This window comes from Stenella coeruleoalba (genome assembly GCF_951394435.1).
Source record: "Stenella coeruleoalba genome assembly, chromosome: 2".
NCBI lineage: Eukaryota > Metazoa > Chordata > Mammalia > Artiodactyla > Delphinidae > Stenella > Stenella coeruleoalba.
In genome coordinates this window covers 32720504-32738049 of record NC_137147.1, presented here as the reverse complement: position 1 = coordinate 32738049, position 17546 = coordinate 32720504, and the positions used below count along the sequence as shown (strand labels likewise).

The 17546-nt window shown below is 50.6% G+C and overlaps 1 protein-coding gene across 1 annotated transcript; it reads right to left on the bottom strand.

The window, feature by feature from the left end:
- Nucleotides 1-1013: 1013 nt before the first annotated feature.
- ZFP36L1 (ZFP36 ring finger protein like 1) lies at nt 1014-6459 on the bottom strand. Its single transcript, XM_079911705.1, has 2 exons — nt 6240-6459; nt 1014-3810 (listed from the first exon to the last, which is right to left on the bottom strand). The coding sequence occupies exons 1-2, from the start codon at nt 6294-6296 to the stop codon at nt 2848-2850; spliced, it is 1020 nt and encodes a 339-aa protein (XP_079767831.1). The 5' UTR covers nt 6297-6459; the 3' UTR covers nt 1014-2847.
- Between the last annotated feature and the right edge of the window lie 11087 nt (nt 6460-17546).

Here is a 17546-nt window from a genome sequence, read left to right as displayed (position 1 = left end):
CTCTCTCTGGCAGGCATCCCCTCTAAGTGGGCATCTGACATCGATCGGCTGGGGTTCCTCTAGCCAAGTAGACCTCACCCTTCCCAAGATGACAGCCTACCCATCCTGCATGGCATCAGGGGTACAACGAAGACTAAGGCGGCAAGAACAGATGACTTCCTGTTACGCTGGCCATTTTCATACCCCTTCCTTTGAACAGCTCTCCAAATACAGAAGCGCATGTTGGGTCCAAGTGAAACCACCTCTGCTCCCGGTCCCCTGTGACTGAGCCCCCCACCACCCTGGAAGCTCCTCTCTGAGCCTGCAATGGTTCATCATACCCACCCCAGATAGGTGTTACGAGGCTAGGGCTTCAGGTCAATTTCCTGTGGGGAAAAAAAAAAAAAAAAAAAAAAAAAAAAAAAAAAAAAACAAGCCTGGCGGGACTTCCCCGGCAGTCCAGTGGTTAAGACTCCACACTTCCAGTGCAGGGGGAGCGGGTTTGATCCCTGGTCAGGGAAGTAAGATCCCACATGCCAGGTGGCGCGGCCAAAAAAAAAAAAAAGCCTGGAAGCACCCAAATAAAAGAACACACTCAAATCCAAGTTTGCTGGAGTGCCACGTGCCACATCCCCCTCTTCACCATTTCAGCACCCCAAACGTTACCCAAAGGAATTAAGACCACAGGCTAGGCAGAGAAGACAGTAAGCCCCCGTGCCTCACTCTGAAGAACCTCCGAGGCTGCAAGGGCAGGTAAGGCTGGACCCTTGTCACCAACCAACAACAGGGCAGATAATACAAATACAGGCTGCTTTGCAATAAACCTCTACCCACCCCTCCCCCAAAGCTCAGCCGACTTCCAGCCTCAGCCAAAGGAACCAGCCATTGGTTTAGCTGTTAAGGATGAGAAATCAACCAATGCCCTCCCTCCTCCTCCCAGCACCTACATCGTCTACAAAGGACAAGCCTACAGGCAGACTAAAACCACAAACCAAGCAAAACCAGTTTCACCATCAATTTCTTGAAAAAATGGGTTTATTGATTTTTAAACTGCAAATAGTCGTTACAAAAAGTTTTTTTTTCTTTTAAATAAATTCACACAAAGAAAGAGAAATAGAAAGCGACGGTAGTGACCAGCAAGAGGAATAATAATTACATTCATCTTAATGTGTGTGTGCCAGTTCTGTTTGCATTAACATTGGAAAACTCCAAAACCTGGAATCCAGAACGTCAAATCTGCAATCGGAATGTCTAGAGATGGGCACGTGAAGTCAAAGGGTTTCTTTTTTTTTTTTTCCCTTTTAGAAGCTATACATTAGAAGTTGTTTTCCTTCTGTACTGTCACAGAACTTTTACATACATTCTCAGTCCTAGTTGTGAAAGGCCAAAAGAGAAAGAAACTCAATTTGCAGTCCAACACAAAGGGGGGAAATTTCTAAAATAAATAATCCAACAGTTTTTTGCATTTTTTTAAATTAATTTTTCATTTTTTTAAAATAAAATAACCAAAAAAAGTGTAAAGTTACAAAAAATGTCGTTGAAGAATAATATATTAAAACTGTGGAAAAAAAGGAAAAAGACACGTCACAAAATTTTAAGATTAATATGAAGATCATAATTTAACATAAAAGAATATATTCTATGGATTTGTCATCCCGATAAATATGAACAAAATTAACAAAAAAAAGCATAGTTTGGCAATAAATACGTTTTGATAAGTTAAATAAGCTTTTTTATATTGATGTGCAGTGACAAGCAAAATTTTTGCTCTCCAATTTCTGAAGTTATATGAAGTTTAAAACCCAGGGAAAAAAGCATGGCGTGAGTGCTCTAAGGATAGACCTACGGTATTCTAGAGCAAAAACCATTAAAGCTACTTCTACAGGAAATCGTTTTACACAGATATTGTATGTGGAATGAATACCATTAACTGCTCACCCCTTACATGTTTTTAAGCTTTTCTCTCATTTTTTTGTTGTTTTTTTTTTAAGATGTCACATACGAACTGGGGAACTTTAGCACCAAAATCAAGTCTCTCATAGTCCATCTAGCTTCCCCTTCCTCCCCACTTAAAACAAAAGAAAAAAAATTAAATCACAAAGTCCCACTTATGTCACAATCTTCATCCGCTTTTGCAGTCTTCCTTCCTGCAGACCTACACGAACCCAGGCAAGATTAGTCAACAGAGGTTCAGGTCGGGAAGAAAAAGGTTTTGAATGTCAAGCTAGGTTTCCCCAAAAACCCAAGTCTGGCAACTCTCCCAAGGCGGGGGCAGGGGGCGGGGGTTACTGGGGAGAGGGGAGAAGGAAGTGTGTGGGAGACTGGAATCAGGAAAGGTGCAGTCGTGTTGCCAGTGGAGGGAGCTGCTGGTTCTTCTAAGTCCCCCCTCCCCCTCCCCCTGGGCAGAGGCTCAGGGAGGCCCACGGGTGCCCTCTGGCGCTGAAGAGGTAATGTAGTCACAGTGACAAAGTTAGATCACAAGGCACTAAGTTGCTTCTGTAAACCGTTACTGCTTTTTCTTTTGTGATTTGGCACTTAAGGCTTAAGCTGGAAAAAAAACGCATCTACTGACAAATATGGGACTTGTCTGTTATGCATGGTAAGTGGGCTATAAAATTGAGGTGGGGGGGGTTCTAGCCAGAAGAAGCTATTGACAAATTGACTTGTCCTTATGTTGGGGGGGAGGGGCATTTAAAGAGGGGGGAGGGAGGGGGCATTCCAAGGTCCTGGGGGAAAGGGGTTGAGCTTAACCTTGTTAATGTAGGGGTTTGTCGGGAATCGATGGGTAGGGAGGGAAGGGTAGGGGATGTGGGTGCGGGGTCGGGGTGGGGGGTGGATAGGTGGGGGGGCGGCCCTCTCTACCCTGGTTTAGTCATCTGAGATGGAAAGTCTGCTGAAAATGGGCAGGCGTCTTGAGTTGTCCAAAGTGGGGGAGTCTGAGCCACTGTGGCTGCTGCTGGAGCTGCTCAGGTAGCCCTCCTGGTCCGAGAGAGAATCCTGAGGGCTGGGGGGAGAGTCAAACATGTGAGGGGACTCAGACATGGGCCGAAAGAGGAAGGTGGTTGGGGAGCCACCCCCGGGCAGCCCCATGCTAGGGGCAAAGAGGCTCGCCAGCTCCTGACTGGAGAAGGCGAAGGGGTTATTGGTGCCATCGGGCAGGGTGGGCGAGCCCAGGAGGTCATCGGCGCTCAGGATGGGGGGTGGGGTGATGGACGTGGGGCTGTCCAGCAGCCCCGTGGCAGCGGCGGTGGCAGCGGCACTGGGAAACCCAGCAAAGCTAAAGCTATGCTGGAGGCGGGGACGGTCAGCAGAGAGGTCCCGGGCCCCGGCCAGGGCACGGCGCTCCTCAGCGTTGTGGATGAAGTGGCAGCGGGGCCCATATGGGCAGAAGCCGATGGTGTGGAAGGTACGGCACAGCTCCGTCTTGTACTTGGGGTGGCGGGTCAGGCTTCGGAGCTCGTGGATGCCGTGCGCGAACTGGCACTTGTCGCCGTACTTACAGGCTCCATTCTCCTCGAAGGGACGGCACAGCTCCGTCTTGTAGCGGCTGGAGTTGACCTGGCCGCTCCCCGGCTGCTTCTGGGTGGGCAGCAGCCGCTCGCCCCCTTCTGAGAAGGAGCGGTCTCGGAAGCGGCTGTCCCGAGAGCTCAGAGCTGGAGCTGGCTCGCCCTTGAGGCTGCTGAGGAGCTGGTTCTGGTGGAACTTGTTGGAGCTGGGCAGGGTGACCGAGTGCCTTCGGGGGAAGCCCCCACCGGCAGGGGTGCCCACCGCCTTCCTGTCCAGCAGGCAGCCCCCGGCACCGGGAGGACTGTAGTTGAGCATCTTGTTACCCTGGAGGAGAGAGAGACAAGAGAGACGGTGGTTAGTTGACAAAAGCCATCCGCCAGGCCCAGAAGGGTACCCACTAAGGGCAGCCCCCTCCACGATCAGAAATGCTCCGTCTCGAAGGAACCCACCATCCCCACCTCTGCCCTGGCAAACCCCTCACCCTCTTTCTCCCATTCAACCAGCCGAGAGGGTTTACTCTGGCCCCAGGCATAAGAAGCCACAAAATTCCTGGCCTGTGTGAAAAATTGTTTTACCCATGCACCTACTCCACGCCGATCCCTGGAATGCACCCTCATATCCTGTCCCCAAAGCTACCACTTTCATCCATGAAATCCAACTTCTTCACCTCCCAAATAGATCCCTGTGTTGAAAATATCTCACACAACTCACAAACTCTCCTTTCCCACACTCAGGAGACTAGGAGCTAGGTCTCCTTTTAATCAGTCCCTGCCTAATTAGCTGCCGCCCTCCCCCCAAACCTGGCCTGAGACTCTCAACTTCCTCCTTCAGAAGCATTCCATTCCTTTGGCAACAGATTTCCAGACTGCCTTTGCTTTACCTTGCTGATGGGAGGGGAGAGGGAGGGGCAGGAAGAGAAATCCCGGATTGGTGGGGGCGGGGGAGGGGGGTTGGCAGGGAGAGGGGATGTGATTCCCGAATACAAAACTCATTGCCCCGTGCTCCCAGAAGAGGTGCCTTCTACAATGATCTCTCCCACCAGTCACCGCCCACCCCACCCCCTCCACTGGGAAGATGCCTTTGCAGTTAGTCTCCGGGCTGCAAGAGCACGCTTGGATAAGAGCGCCAGTGTTTAATCTTTAACGCAAAGCTGCAGGTGGGAAGGAAAAGGAAAGCACCAAATCCCCCCAGCCTCCTCCCAGTCAATAATGGATTTGGGGGAGGGGGGCAGAGGCACCAAAGGCAGGTCTCTGTTCCAACGGGACCCTATTCACCTGCCCAAACTGTACCCAAGATTTGGAAAGGGTGTGAGCAGGGGACCTGGGAGTTGGCTCCCAGCCCATGTGGGTGTCATTGTGTGATTTCTAAAGTTGGTCCCTTAGGATCAGCTGCGGGGGATCTGGAATCTGTAACAGCAACCACCCCACAGAGCGGATTACAGGAACCAAGTAGAGAGCCTGTTCCCAACAATGAGGTTCATTTAAAAAGTCCTGCGGGGGGAGGGAGCCAGAGAAAGAGAAATAGATCAAAGAGCGGGAGAGCCAGGAAGAGAAGGAAGACGTGCCGGGAGAGTTCAGGCAGCCGCCAGGGCAACTGAAGTTTGGGAATGCGCAGGTAGGGAAGGAAGCTGAAATTCAAACTTTTTTGATGTTGCTCTTCAGCTCCAGGGTATCCCTGCACCCCAACCCTGCAGCCCTGGGGCCCTGGCAGCTGCACGGACTGGAGAAGCAAGCTGGGAAAAGAGAGCAACATGACCCGACGTGTTTAAAAGAAGGCAAAACACTTCAGCAATTAAAAGTAGCCTAGCAGCTTCTCTCTTTCAAATTGGGGAGAGGGGGCGAAAAACTTTGAACATCCACAGGCTTCTGTTATGTACGCGTAAACGGCACTCCTGGAATATTCCGGATTTAAAACTTGCTTTTTTCCACACCAGCTGGCAAACTACACGGCTTGAGGGCCTCATTAAATCCTTCCTCGCCGAGACCCTTGAGCTCAGACCGGCATTTTGTAGTCGTGTCCCCCCATCCCCTCCATATCGGAGTCGCGGTCCCTCGGAAAACAGGTAAGCGGGTGAACCCGAGTCCCACTCTCACCCCAAAGTTTGCAGCACGGTCGGCTATAACAGAGGAAGCCTGGCTGAGCTGGGACGAACTGAAGTCCCATTGCAAACTCGCTTGGCAACATCCTTTGAACCACAACTCTTGGCCTTTTCTCGCAGATTCCCAGCCTCTCCAGAACAGAAGAGGAAATCTACCAGCAAAACGTCATCCCGAGACTCACTTCCCCAAGGGACCCCCACCTCTCGACCCACAGTCCGGCAATGGGGCTGGAGAGACTCGAACCCCTCCCGGCAGCGGCGACACCCAGAGCGCACACAGGGAAACCGAGCAGACTCGCGACACCCGGCTCAAGAGCAGCACATTATGGACGAAAGAATCACCGAAAAATTGCCCCAATCCTGCCTGGTCAATGCCCCGCGCCCCCCAGGCAGCCCCACGCAAACTTCGCCCCCCAAAACTCTGGTCTCCAGATTCCCATGTAATCCCCGCCAGGAACTGTTGAAACTCAAAGGGTGGGGAGCAGAGAGTCAAATTCCTTCAAACTGAGGGGGGAAAATGGGGCGGAATAAACAACCATCTCGCCTCTCCTCCTCTCCCCCTTGCGTTCCCAGACCTAAACTTTCGGGGATTCTTTTTGAAGACAAAAGAAAAAAGAAAAAGACTTTCAAAAGCAAACGCTCCGCCCCACTTTACCTTGCATAAAACTTCGCTCAAGTCGAAGATGGTGGCAGACACGAGGGTGGTGGTCATCCTGGGCGCTCGCACGGGGCAGGGACAAGGATCTGGTGTGCCGTGAAGGTCCCGGTGCGGGGAAGGCGCAGCCTCCGGCTCTCCGGTCTGGAGTCCCACACGCCTGCTCCCGGCGCCCCTCGCCTTTCTGACTCTCCCGGGCTGCGGCGCGCGAAGCCCAATTTATATAAGTTTCAGATTTGGTGGGCCGGAGGGGGAGGAGGAGCTTTAAACTTATTTAAATGAGGAAGAGGAGGAAAAAAAGTTGATTGACACTGAAGTTGAATCAGCCCTGCGGTCAAACTCTGGGAAAAAAAAAAAAAAAAGAAACTTTCGAAAGGAAGAAGGGGGAGGGGAGACGAGGAAAGAAGGCGAATTAAAAAAAAAAACCCACTGAGAGCCGCGCACAACTTTTTTTTTCTTAAAGAGGAAAAGTTTCGAGTCCGCTCGCTTGGCTACCCCTCGCTGCAGGCGCCCTTCTCTGGGGCCGCGCGCCCCGCAGGGGGGGAGGGGCGCCCCCCTTTTGTCAGCCTGCGAGCGCGGCTCTGTGACATCACTCATTCCACCCTCTTCGGGGTTCTGGTTGTTGTGTTGTTGTTTTTTTGTCGGGCAGAAAGGCGGGCTCGACTTTCTCTTTTTACAAGCGGGAGCAGAAGCCCGTCCTTAGCGCCGGGGCTGCAGTTCCCATCTTGAGCTGATCTCCCTGGAAACTTCTCCAAGTTGCCGCACAACTTAACTCTTTTCCCGAGTTCTTTTCCGCACTCGGCTCCCCTCGGCAAACCCCAAGGGGAGAGGAGATTGGAAATAAGAGGCGCACAAAGCGTTCAAGCCAAGGGTTTTGTTTTTTTCAGGGGCGGAGGTGGGGGCTGGGGGAGGAGGATTAGGGAGACTTCCCCCCCACCCCAAGGAGGACCCGGACTGGCGCGGGCGAGCACCAAGCGGTTTAGCGCGCCGCACGCGTCTCCACTCGCGCTCGCTTTGCAGCGGACACTCTCCGAGTGTGGGCAGGAGCAGGGGTGGGAGAGCGTCGCGAAGAAGACCACCGTCCGGGCGGATTGTTCGGGTGTTTGTTTAATTTTTACTGGAGTATAGTTGCCGGGTTGTTTCAACAGGCCTCGTTGTGGTATTTATTTCACGCATCAATCTTTAAATATTTTTATAAAGAAAACCTAAATCCTCATGAACGCCCCTAATCCCCACCCCCCCCGAAAAAAACACCCAGCAACGCACGACTTTCCCCGCGCGCTCCGAACCATGGGCCGCGCCGAAACTTCCCCCACCAACACACACACACGCACACCCCCTAGATGCCAGAACAATGAAAAAAAGTTACTTTGCTAAGAATGTAGGTAAAGAGATGGGGGGGAGGCAACACTTCAACTTACTGTTGCTTCTCCCCCGCCCGCACGGGAACGGAACATATGGCTTGTCACACTGCGCTGTTTTGGCGGGATGGGGGGAGGGGGGTGTGGGATCCTCGAAACCGAAAGGCCCTGAATTATCACTCTTTTGAAAACTGGAAAGAATATATTTATTTACTGTTAGGTTCGGATGCCCTTCCACCCACCCAAATAAAAAACTGTTAACGTGTCCCCCACCGCCCCCTCGGTCTCCGCCGGAGTGCCGGAGTCAAGACCGAGGTGGAAACCGCGGCGCTGCGTTTCTTTCCCGTTTCCCCGCGTGCCCGGCCGCCTCCTCGGCCCTCGCACGTTTCTTCCCAGCACTCGAGGCCGCCGGGTCTGTTATGAAACCCTGTGCACTGAGTGGCTAAGAGCGGGTTCCATTGCGATGTAATTAGGTCACCCCATTATGAGCACGTTTCTTTGAAGAGGTAGGGGCGGGCCCAGCAGAGCGCTGGAGTCGCACTCTCACCACCCCCACCCCCCCCACACACACACATTTTTACTGCATTTCTTATTTATTTGTCATTAAATTTGGCCGGGCAAACCCGGAAACCTTCCAAATCACAACCGTTTTTAGGAACCTGTTGTTTTTCACCTTCGCGAAACACACAGCTTTGGCTGCAGCCACAAACCTATGTGATCCCCAGTCCGTCTGCTTTAATTTGTCCCCTCTGGCTTAAATTGATGGCCCCCATTTTTAACCCGGCTGCTGCCCCTTGCTTTTCTTCTTTTGCTGTCCAGCTGCCTGTTGCTTCCCTCTCCCTGTTCCCATTTTTCAGCTTTTCTTGAAATCTGGCAAGCGCCAGAAGGAGAAATAACTTCCATCCACCTTAATTTAAATCATTCAAATGTAGGTTTCTTTCTTAAAGGGCAGTTTGCTCACTCCCTTCCCCGCTTCGAGAAGGAGGGGTTGGGGGAGCGGTTTTGTGCAGTTTCTTAGTGATGAGGTAATGAGTTCCAGATTTCAGGACAGAGTAGGGTGCGCGTTAAAACCACAAGGTTTGTCTGCGTCCCGATGTGAAGCTATTTCGGTTTTTTGATTCCCCCACTCCCCCAGCAAAAAAGAAAAAAAAAAAAAGGCCCGTTGGTCTTTAACTCTGGAGGGTTCGCGAAGCTCTGCTGGAGGGGACGAGAGAGGGGCGGAGAAGCGGGGGTGGAAAGCGAGGGGGAAAGGGTCCGGAGCGGGCGGGGCCTAGGGCGCGTCCCGACCCGCACCCGATGTCCCCCTCTCCGGGCGACGCAGCTTTCCCCCAACGGTCGCGGGACCGGCCAGGAGCACCTTGACGCGGCCCGGGCGCCACAGGCTGGCTAAAGAGTCTTCCCCCCGCCTCCCTCCGCAAAGAGAACGCCGATTCCTCGAATTTCCTCCGTTTCCCAACTCCCGGAGGCCGCTCCCCTCCCCCGCTCCCAGGGGCCCGGGCTCCGCGGCGTCCAGCCTGGCCCGCTCGCTCCGGAGTTGTTTACCGGCCCCACCGACCGACCGGGTTAGTTCCAGCTCCCAGAACCTGTCTCTATAATTAAACTCTGCTTTTAATTGTCGGGTTGCAACGTCATTTCAGGGACTTTCCAAGGGTGAGGGAGACGGCCTCCTTAACCCTTCGCTGACCCGGCATCCGCGCCGCGGCGGACCGGGGAGCAGCATCCCGCCGGGCCGAGGAGGGCCAGAGCCGGCCTGCCCCCGCCCGGACGTGCTCGGCAGGTGCCCGGTAGTGGCGGGAAAGGTTACGAGCCACGACCCCGGCCGGAAGCCCAACGGGAGGCGTGCACGGCCCTCCCCCACCTCCTGCGCTCAGCCCTAGGGTTCCTCGCCCGCGCCGGGCCCGGAAAGGCCGCCCCTTCACCTGCATGGCCTCTTCCGAGCGGGAGGCGATGAGCCAGCCAGGTTCGCAGTCCCAGGCCCGACTTCCGGGCTCTCCCCGCTCGCACGGAGACGGTCCCCTTGAGAGGAGGGTCTAAGCAGGTATTTTTGGCTTGGGGGTGTTAGGTTTTGTGAAGGGGGAAAGTGAAAGCGCTCGGAATTAGGGAAGCGCAATGGATGTATTCACCGGCCAGTTTGGGCGCACCTCGCGGCAGGTGAGGGTGTGGGGCGCTGGGCCACTGGCCCCTGGAGGGCCAGGCCTCGTCACCAACGCCCTCCAGGCACTCCTTTCCCAGAGACCCCTCCTGACCCTGCCATTGCGGAGCCCTGCGATGTTGTGCCTCCTCCCCGCTTTCAGGTCATTTGCAAAAGAACCCAAATTCTTCGGATCGGACCCCACCCTTCCCCCCACCCTCTGCTACATGAGACCCTGGGACACCGGCAGGGTTCCTGGATTAGAAATTGGGAGGAAGGGCCAAGTGCTGCTGGAGAGTTACCTGGTTCAGATTCAGGTGTAGTGCTTGTGGAATGCAGATTCCTCAGCCCGGACCCAGGCCCAGTGAATCAGATGCTCTGGGGTGGGGCCGGGAATCGGCATTCCTTGTAAATTTCCTGCTCGTGACTCAGTCACCAAGGTCTGAGAATCAGTGGTCCAGGACTTTGAAGTTGGGCCGTTTTGGATCCAAATCTTAGCTGCGCCATTTTCTAGCTGTGTGGCTTTTCAAGACACTGACCAAAGCCTCTAAAATAGGGATAATAATTCTGCCTAAAATTGGCCAGTAAAGTGCCTAGTCTCACGTCTAGCTGAACCCTTGTGTATGCCCAGCCTTGTATGTAAACTAAACCATTCTTGGGGCCTGATGAAACTATGAAACAAATTCTGGGAATATTCACTTTGCAAAAGGATTCTTCAGCATAGAGGTCCATGAAATGGTCACCTCACAGCTTTGATCCGATCACTCTGTGACCCCCAGACCCAGCTCTGGACGAGGCAGGCCCCGAGGCCTGGAAAGGGGGAGAGGGCACTGGCCCAGAGCCTGGGGAAGAGCAAGGTGAGTCAGGATGAGGTGATGGGGATCTGCTGCCCAACTGAAAAACACCTGATTGTTGTCACAGATATGTCTGAAAACTAGATCACTGGGGCCTGTTGATATCCAGTAAAAGCCAGACCCTTCTTTCTCTCAGTATCCTCAAGCCCCTATCATAGTGCTTAGTGGGCGTGGCTCAGCTGCCAGTATCCTCCAAACCAGGCACAGGCTTCCAGAGAGGGCAGCTGAGGTCTGCTGTAAATGTGGCTCTGCACAGTGTCAGGAGCTTCTGGGGTACAGCTCCGGGAGCCCACCGCCTCCTGCCAGGACTGAGAGTCCAGCCCCAGGGCTAGCACGGCCCCGGGGGCTCCCATTGCCTGGCAGTGAGATGCCTAAACCCTCCTTCTTACGTCCATTGTTTTAACACTTTCCTCACAGAGATGTCCCACTATTCCATTAAGTTCCCAGACTAGCCCACAGCTTCACCCCACCCCACCCTGCCTTCCTTGCCTGGGCCTGCCTAGAGACACAGGATAGCGCATGAGCTTTGAGCCACCTAGACTTTGATGGGAAGCCCAACTCTGCCGGCTGGTTACCAGTTGCACAACCTCGAGCAAGTCACTTCACCTCTGGGACGGTCAGGAAGGTGAAGCCCTTTCCAGACAGTGCTTACCTCAGAGAGCCATTTGTCCCCAGCCACTCCAAGCTGCTAGCAGTTGCTGCACACCCCTCCCTGGGGCTTCCTTTTGCTGGGGCTTCAGGCAGCTTCCCAGCAGGCAAAGTGCCTCTCTCCCAGTGGTGCCTTGCAGCCTGCAGCATTTTATGGAAAATACCTGTTTACTCCCCACTGGACTTTGAACTCCTCAGGGCCAGGGCTTCTATATTACCTGGAACTCATGAGTAGAACTGCGTAGGTGGTCAGTAAATTTTTTCGATTTGCACTGAACCCTTGCTGTTGAGCCCATTTGGACACTTTGGTCACCATGAATCTAGCAGCAGGAGTAGAAGAAGGAACTGGCAGAAGTTCCAGGGGTGGCAGGAAGGGAGGGCTTGGGTTCTGCAGGAAGGGGGCATGGCAGCCTTAACACTGGGATGTTCAGAGGGCCAGAGCCGGTAACTCAAGGAGGCTGGGCTTTCACCGTTTGCCCAGGGCATGTTCTGTGCACATGCTAAGAGGCCCTGGAATGAGCACTGGTCTAGGAGTTAGGAGTAGGATTCTGGAGCTACTCTGCCTCCAGTTCAGTGGGTCATTTCTGTAGTCTGGGCTTCAGTGTTCTGGGATATACATGGAAAGGGTGGACTAGGCTGGTGGTGCTCAAACGTCACTCTGAGCAGAATTATCTGGGGAGCTTTCAAAATTATGCAGATGCCAGGTGCCAGGCCCCACCCCACCCCCAAACATTCTGCTTCAGTTGGTCTGAGGTGAGGCCCAGCATTTGTATTTTCTAAGCTCCCTAGATGACTCTACTATGAAGCCAGAAGCACTGGATTTGGTTGTTTTAGAGCAGTGGTCCTCCCCCGGGGGTGATTTGCACCCCAGTGAACATTTGGCAACGTCTAGAGACATTTTTGGCTGTCACAACTGGAGGAGAAAAGGTCAGTGCTATTGGCATCTAGAAGGTAGAGACCCGGGATGCTGCTAAACGTCGTGCAATGCAGAGGCCAAGCCCCCACACCCCCTCACCACTACAGAAAATTATCTGGCCCAAAATGTCAATAGTACCAAGACTGAGAAACCCTATTTTAGATGTTCTTTCCAAGATTCCTGTGTGCCCCCAAAACCCCCTCTTTTCGGCAGCCCAAGTAATTTTTTTTCAAAACCTGGATCTTGTATTACAAATTGTATTACAATTGCCTAAAACCCTTTGCTACCCATCCCTTTTAGAATAAAAACCAAACCCTTAGTCTAGCATAATCAGACTCTTTTACTGCTCCACTCTTGACTTTCATACCCCTTCCCCTCCCCACCACCATCTCTCCCACCCCTCCAAGGTACTCCTTGTGCTCTAGTCAGTTTCAGATGAAAATGAACCATCCTTCCTCCTGCCCCAGGGCCTTGACACATGCCTGTTTCTTCTATCTGATTGACCTTCCTTTGGCCCAAGTAAATTCTAAATCATTCTTTAGTACCCAGCTCAAGCATCACTTCCTCAACCATTCTTGGCGCCCCTCCCCCCATCAAGGCAAGGTATCTGTCTTCTCTCTTCTGTCTTCATGGAATCTTCATTTCCTTCAAAGCAGTTATTTCAATTTGTGAGTTTTTTTTAAACTATTTAACAAACAGTAAAATTGACCTTTATTTGGTGTACAGTTCTATGAATTTAAACATGTGAATAGATTTATGTAACCACCACTTCAATCAGGAAACAGAACACTTCTATCACCACCCCCCGCCAAAAAAAAAAAAACTCCCTTACACTCTCCCTTTGTGGTCAGACCCTCCCATCCCTTACTCTGGCAAACCACTGATCTGTTCCCTATACTGTCATTTTGTCTTTTCCAGAATGCTGTATAACTGATCTCATACAGTCTACATGATTTCACAGAGCATAATGCCTTTGAGATTTATCCATGCAGTTGCATGTATCAATAGTTCATTCCTTTTAATTGAGGAACAGTATTTCACTGTATGGGTATACCACCATTTGTTTATTCACCTGTTAAGGGTCACTGGATTAGTTCCTGTTTTTGGCCATTGTGAATAGAGCTGCAGTAAACACTTGTGTATAGATTTTTGTGTGAACGTAAGTTCTTATTAAATAAGTAGGAATGGGATTGCTCGGTCATATGCTAAGTGCATGTTAAGGTTTATTTTTTTTAAAACTGCCAAACCTTATTTGAGAGTGGATATACCATTTTGCATCTCCCACAACTATATATGAGAGTCTCCAGTTGCTCTGAATCCTTAGCAGCACTTCTAATTGTCAGTAATTTTTCTTTTATCCACTCTAACAGGTGTGTAGTGGTATCTCATTGTGGTTTTCATTTGCATTTGTCTAACAGGTAATGATATTGAACAACTCTTTTCATGTGCTTATTTGCCACCTGTATGTCCTCTTTGGTTAAATGTCTGTTCAAGTCTTTTGCCCACTTTTTAATTGGGTTGTTTGTTTTCTTAGTGTTGAGTTTTGAGAGTTCTTTATATATTCTGGATACAGGCTCTTGTTGAATAAGTGGTTTGCAAATATTTTCTCCAGTCTTATCTTCTCGTTCTCTGAACAAAGTATCTTTCACAGAGCAAAAGTTTTTAAATTTTGATGAGGTCTAACTTATCAGTTTTATCTTTTATGCATCATGCTTCTGGTGACACATCTAAGGACTCCTTGCCTAACCTTAGGTCATTAAGATTTTCTATAGTTTTATGTTAGATTCATTTGGAGTTAGTTTTTATATAACATGGTTTAGGTTGAAGTTAAATTTTTTTTGCCTATGGAAGTCTAATCCCAACACTGTTTATTGAAAAGAGTACCATTTTTCTATTGAATTGCTTTTGTACCTATCCAAAATTCAGTTGGCCATATTTGTATGAGTCTCTTTATTCTCTTCTGTTGATCTGTGTGTCCATTCCTTCGCCAATACCACACTGTCTTGATTATTATAATTTTACAGTAAGTCTTAAAATCAGGTGGTATAATTCCTCCAACTTTATTCTTAATGTTCAAAATTGTTTTAGCTATTCTAGTTCTTTTGCCTTTTCATATAAATTTCAGATTCAGCTTGTCTATAACCACAAAAAAATCCTACTGGGGTTTTTATTGGAATTGCATTAAGTCCATAGATCAATTCGGGAAGAAGTACGTATTTACTTCTTTACTATTGTGTCTTTTAATCCGTGAACCTGATATGTCTATTTATTTAGGTCTTCTCTGATTTCTTTAATCAGTGCTTTGTAGTTTTTAGCACACAGATCTTATATACATTTTGTTAGATTTATACCTAATATTTCCCTTTTTTTTTTGGAACTAGAGTTGGGCCTTGAACAATGCAGGGGCCAGGGGCACCAACCTTCCTCACAGTCAAAAATCCACGTATAACTTATAGTTGGCCCTCTGGAATATGAGCAGTTCCTCATATCCATGTTTCTGCATCTGCAGAGTCAACCAACCTCGGATCACGTGGTACTGTAGTATTTACTACTGCCAAAAAATAAGTGGACCTGTGCAGTTCAAACCAGTGTTGTTCACGGGCCAACTGTATTTTAATTTTTTATTTCAGTTTTCAGTTTCTCATTATTAGTTTATAAAAATACAGTTGATTTTTGTGTATTGACCTTGCATCCTGTGATCTTACAAAAGTCACTTTAGTTTTAAGAAGGTTTTTTGGTAGATTCCTTGAGCTTTGTTTTGTTTTTTTATTTTTTTACTATAGAAAATCATGTTGTCTGTGAATAGGAATGGTTTGACTTCTTCCTTTCCAACCATATGCATTATGTTTCTTTTCTTGCCATAGTGCCCTCTCTAGGACTTCCCCTATGATGTTAAATAGGTGTGGTGAGATTGGACACGCTCACCTTGACCCCAATCTTAAGGGAAAGCATTCGATCTTTCACTATTAAGTATGATATTAGTTGCCAGTTTTTTGTAGTCATTTTACTTTTCGACATCTCTCTTCCCCCCCAGCATGTCTGCTCCAGGAGCAGGCTCTTTCTGCTCTCAACTCGACCGGCACAGTGCCTAGCACACAGTAGGCCCTAAATAAGTAATTCTCTGCTTTGGCAACTTAGCCAGCAATAACCACCGTCCTGTGACAGACAACAGAGGGGACTAAGCTGAACACACACAGACATCGCAAAGAATAATGTTACAATAAATATCCAACGGGTCCAACCGGGCAGTGGCCCCATAGAGTTGACTATTTTAAGCTGTACAGCATGTGTAGATCGGCTTTCTAGCAAGCCATACTGTGTCAAAGCATTTATCTATGAGGAATAGATGACTGCTGTAAAATAATTATTTTAGATCAAGAGCATTCCATTCTCAAAGGGAATTTAAACAAAAAGCTCTCAGCTCTGAAAAACAGGGGCTTTCAGGGTAAAGAGTCCCACTGTTCTGAAATCTTAGGCCCTCAGACGGGTGGGGTTGTTTCGCTAAATTTATTTCAGCCACTTATAGAAACAGAAGGGGGAAGCGGGGGGCGGCTGCTTGCACACCAGCCCTGGCTCTGGAGTATTAATATCTGCCGGGTCAGACTTTTATTTGGGTTTTCTTTTACCTTTTGGGGGTGGGGAGGCAGGCAGCAACAGGAATATCTCCCAGCAGCACGTCTCTGAGCTGTGGTTTCCTACCTTCCTCTCTATACATTCCCTGGCAGGCCAGACCCAGCCTACCCCTCCCCTGCCTCACCTTGGGATGGCCCTCTACCCCCTGAGCACCAAGCACTGGGCCAGGCCTTTTACTTTTTTTTTTTTTTTTTTCAGGCCTTTTACTTTTTGACAGCAGCCTTCCTCCCAGGCCCAGAAAGAGTCTGAGCTCAGAGAGAGAGACAGATTGAATCTACGCGTCTACTTTCTCGCACAAGTATGAGTGTAGGAAGAGACTGGGGCCACTGTCCCGGGCCCCCATCAGGACCCGCCCACCCATTTGCACCCCCAGTGGCTCCACTACCTGGTGAAATCCAGGCCTGTTTATCCCTGTCTTCCTTCCCCTCAGGCTTCCCAAGCACCAAACACACAAGCCTCATAGTACCTGATACCTGAACACTCTCTTCTGTCACAACACCCCCACACAGAAAAAGGAGTTAAATGACACCACCCTGTCCCTGCACTGCATTTAGAATTAGCTATGGAGCACAGGTTAATTACCTCCCACAGACATGGGAGAAACTGAGGCACGGGAGAGGAGGCAGCAGCAGGTGACCTGCACCCACTGCAGGTTAGGTGAGACTAGTGTCTACCAGCTGGCCCCTGAAGGTTCCACGGAACCCGAAAGCACCAGAGAAGACAGGGCCCTGTGTCTGGGAGCTCACTGCTACGCGGCCACAGCTGTCTTGAGGGCAGGAAGAGGAAACACACACAAGGAAGCTAAAAAATCTGCTGGGCTTAAGACTTGAATAATTACATGAGAATATGGGGAAGCACCTCACACAGTGCCAGGCCGGTGGGAACCCAACAAATGGCAGCTTGATTCTTTGGCAAACTCCCACTTCCCGGGTCGCCAAGGAAGGTGGGGAAAGAGGCATCTATCCTCTCCACTCCCCAGCCCCCGGGTAGGTTGGTGGGAGGGAGGATGGCCCGGGGCAGGAGCTGGGGAGAAGAAGCCCAATATGAAGATTCTCCAGCTCTAAACCGGGGGATCTGCTTCAGGGAGGATCGAGGGTATAGCACATACTTGTAAACTGTAAAGTGCCCGCGGGTACACTAAGTTCCTATTTTGTCCTAGCACCAGCCAGCTGGCTTTGAAAGTATCCCCCAGCCCTATGCAGCAAAACCCAGCCCAGAGAGGCGCAGACCCCACCCTGAGGAGCTGTCCCTTTCAGAAGCAGGACCCACCGTCCCAGCCGGATCAGGGATCAGACAACTCTCGGAGGGTCGCCGCACAGGCAGCCAGCAGAGGAGAGCGTGGGTCTTTGCCATCACCCCGTGACCTCTTTAGAGTTGAGTTTCTCCCGCCAACTGCACCCTCCACCCCAGAGGGGGACCGCGGGCCCCCAAACCAGGGCCTGCCCTTGTCTGACCAAAGGCAACCAGATCTGCTGCAGCTGTTGAGTAAGAGAACAAGCTCTCCCAGAGACCAGGGAAGCAGCTGGAGAAAGATTCCTGCCAGCCCGGGGGTGTAAATATTTATACAGCGTGGTGCGTGCGAAGGGGGAAGGCAGAGAGAGGTGGCAGGAACGAGGCAGCACTGAGACCGCAGACTGAAGGAGCGCGTGCTTTGGGCTCCGCTGGGAAGGGCAAGAGGCTGCCGGATCCTAATCCTACATCAGAGAGGCCGGGTCCTCGCCCCCAGCTCTCCTCTAGAATTGAAGGGAGCACTTAGAAGAAAAT

Excerpts from the sequence above, each read along its gene's own strand:
- ZFP36L1 (XM_079911705.1), bottom strand. The coding sequence starts at position 6,296 with ATGACCACCACCCTCGTGTCTGCCACCATCTTCGACTTGAGCGAAGTT. Across the intron at positions 3,811-6,239 it reads TGAGCGAAGTTTTATGCAAG|GGTAACAAGATGCTCAACTA; the intron begins GTAAAGTGGGGC and ends TCTCTCCTCCAG.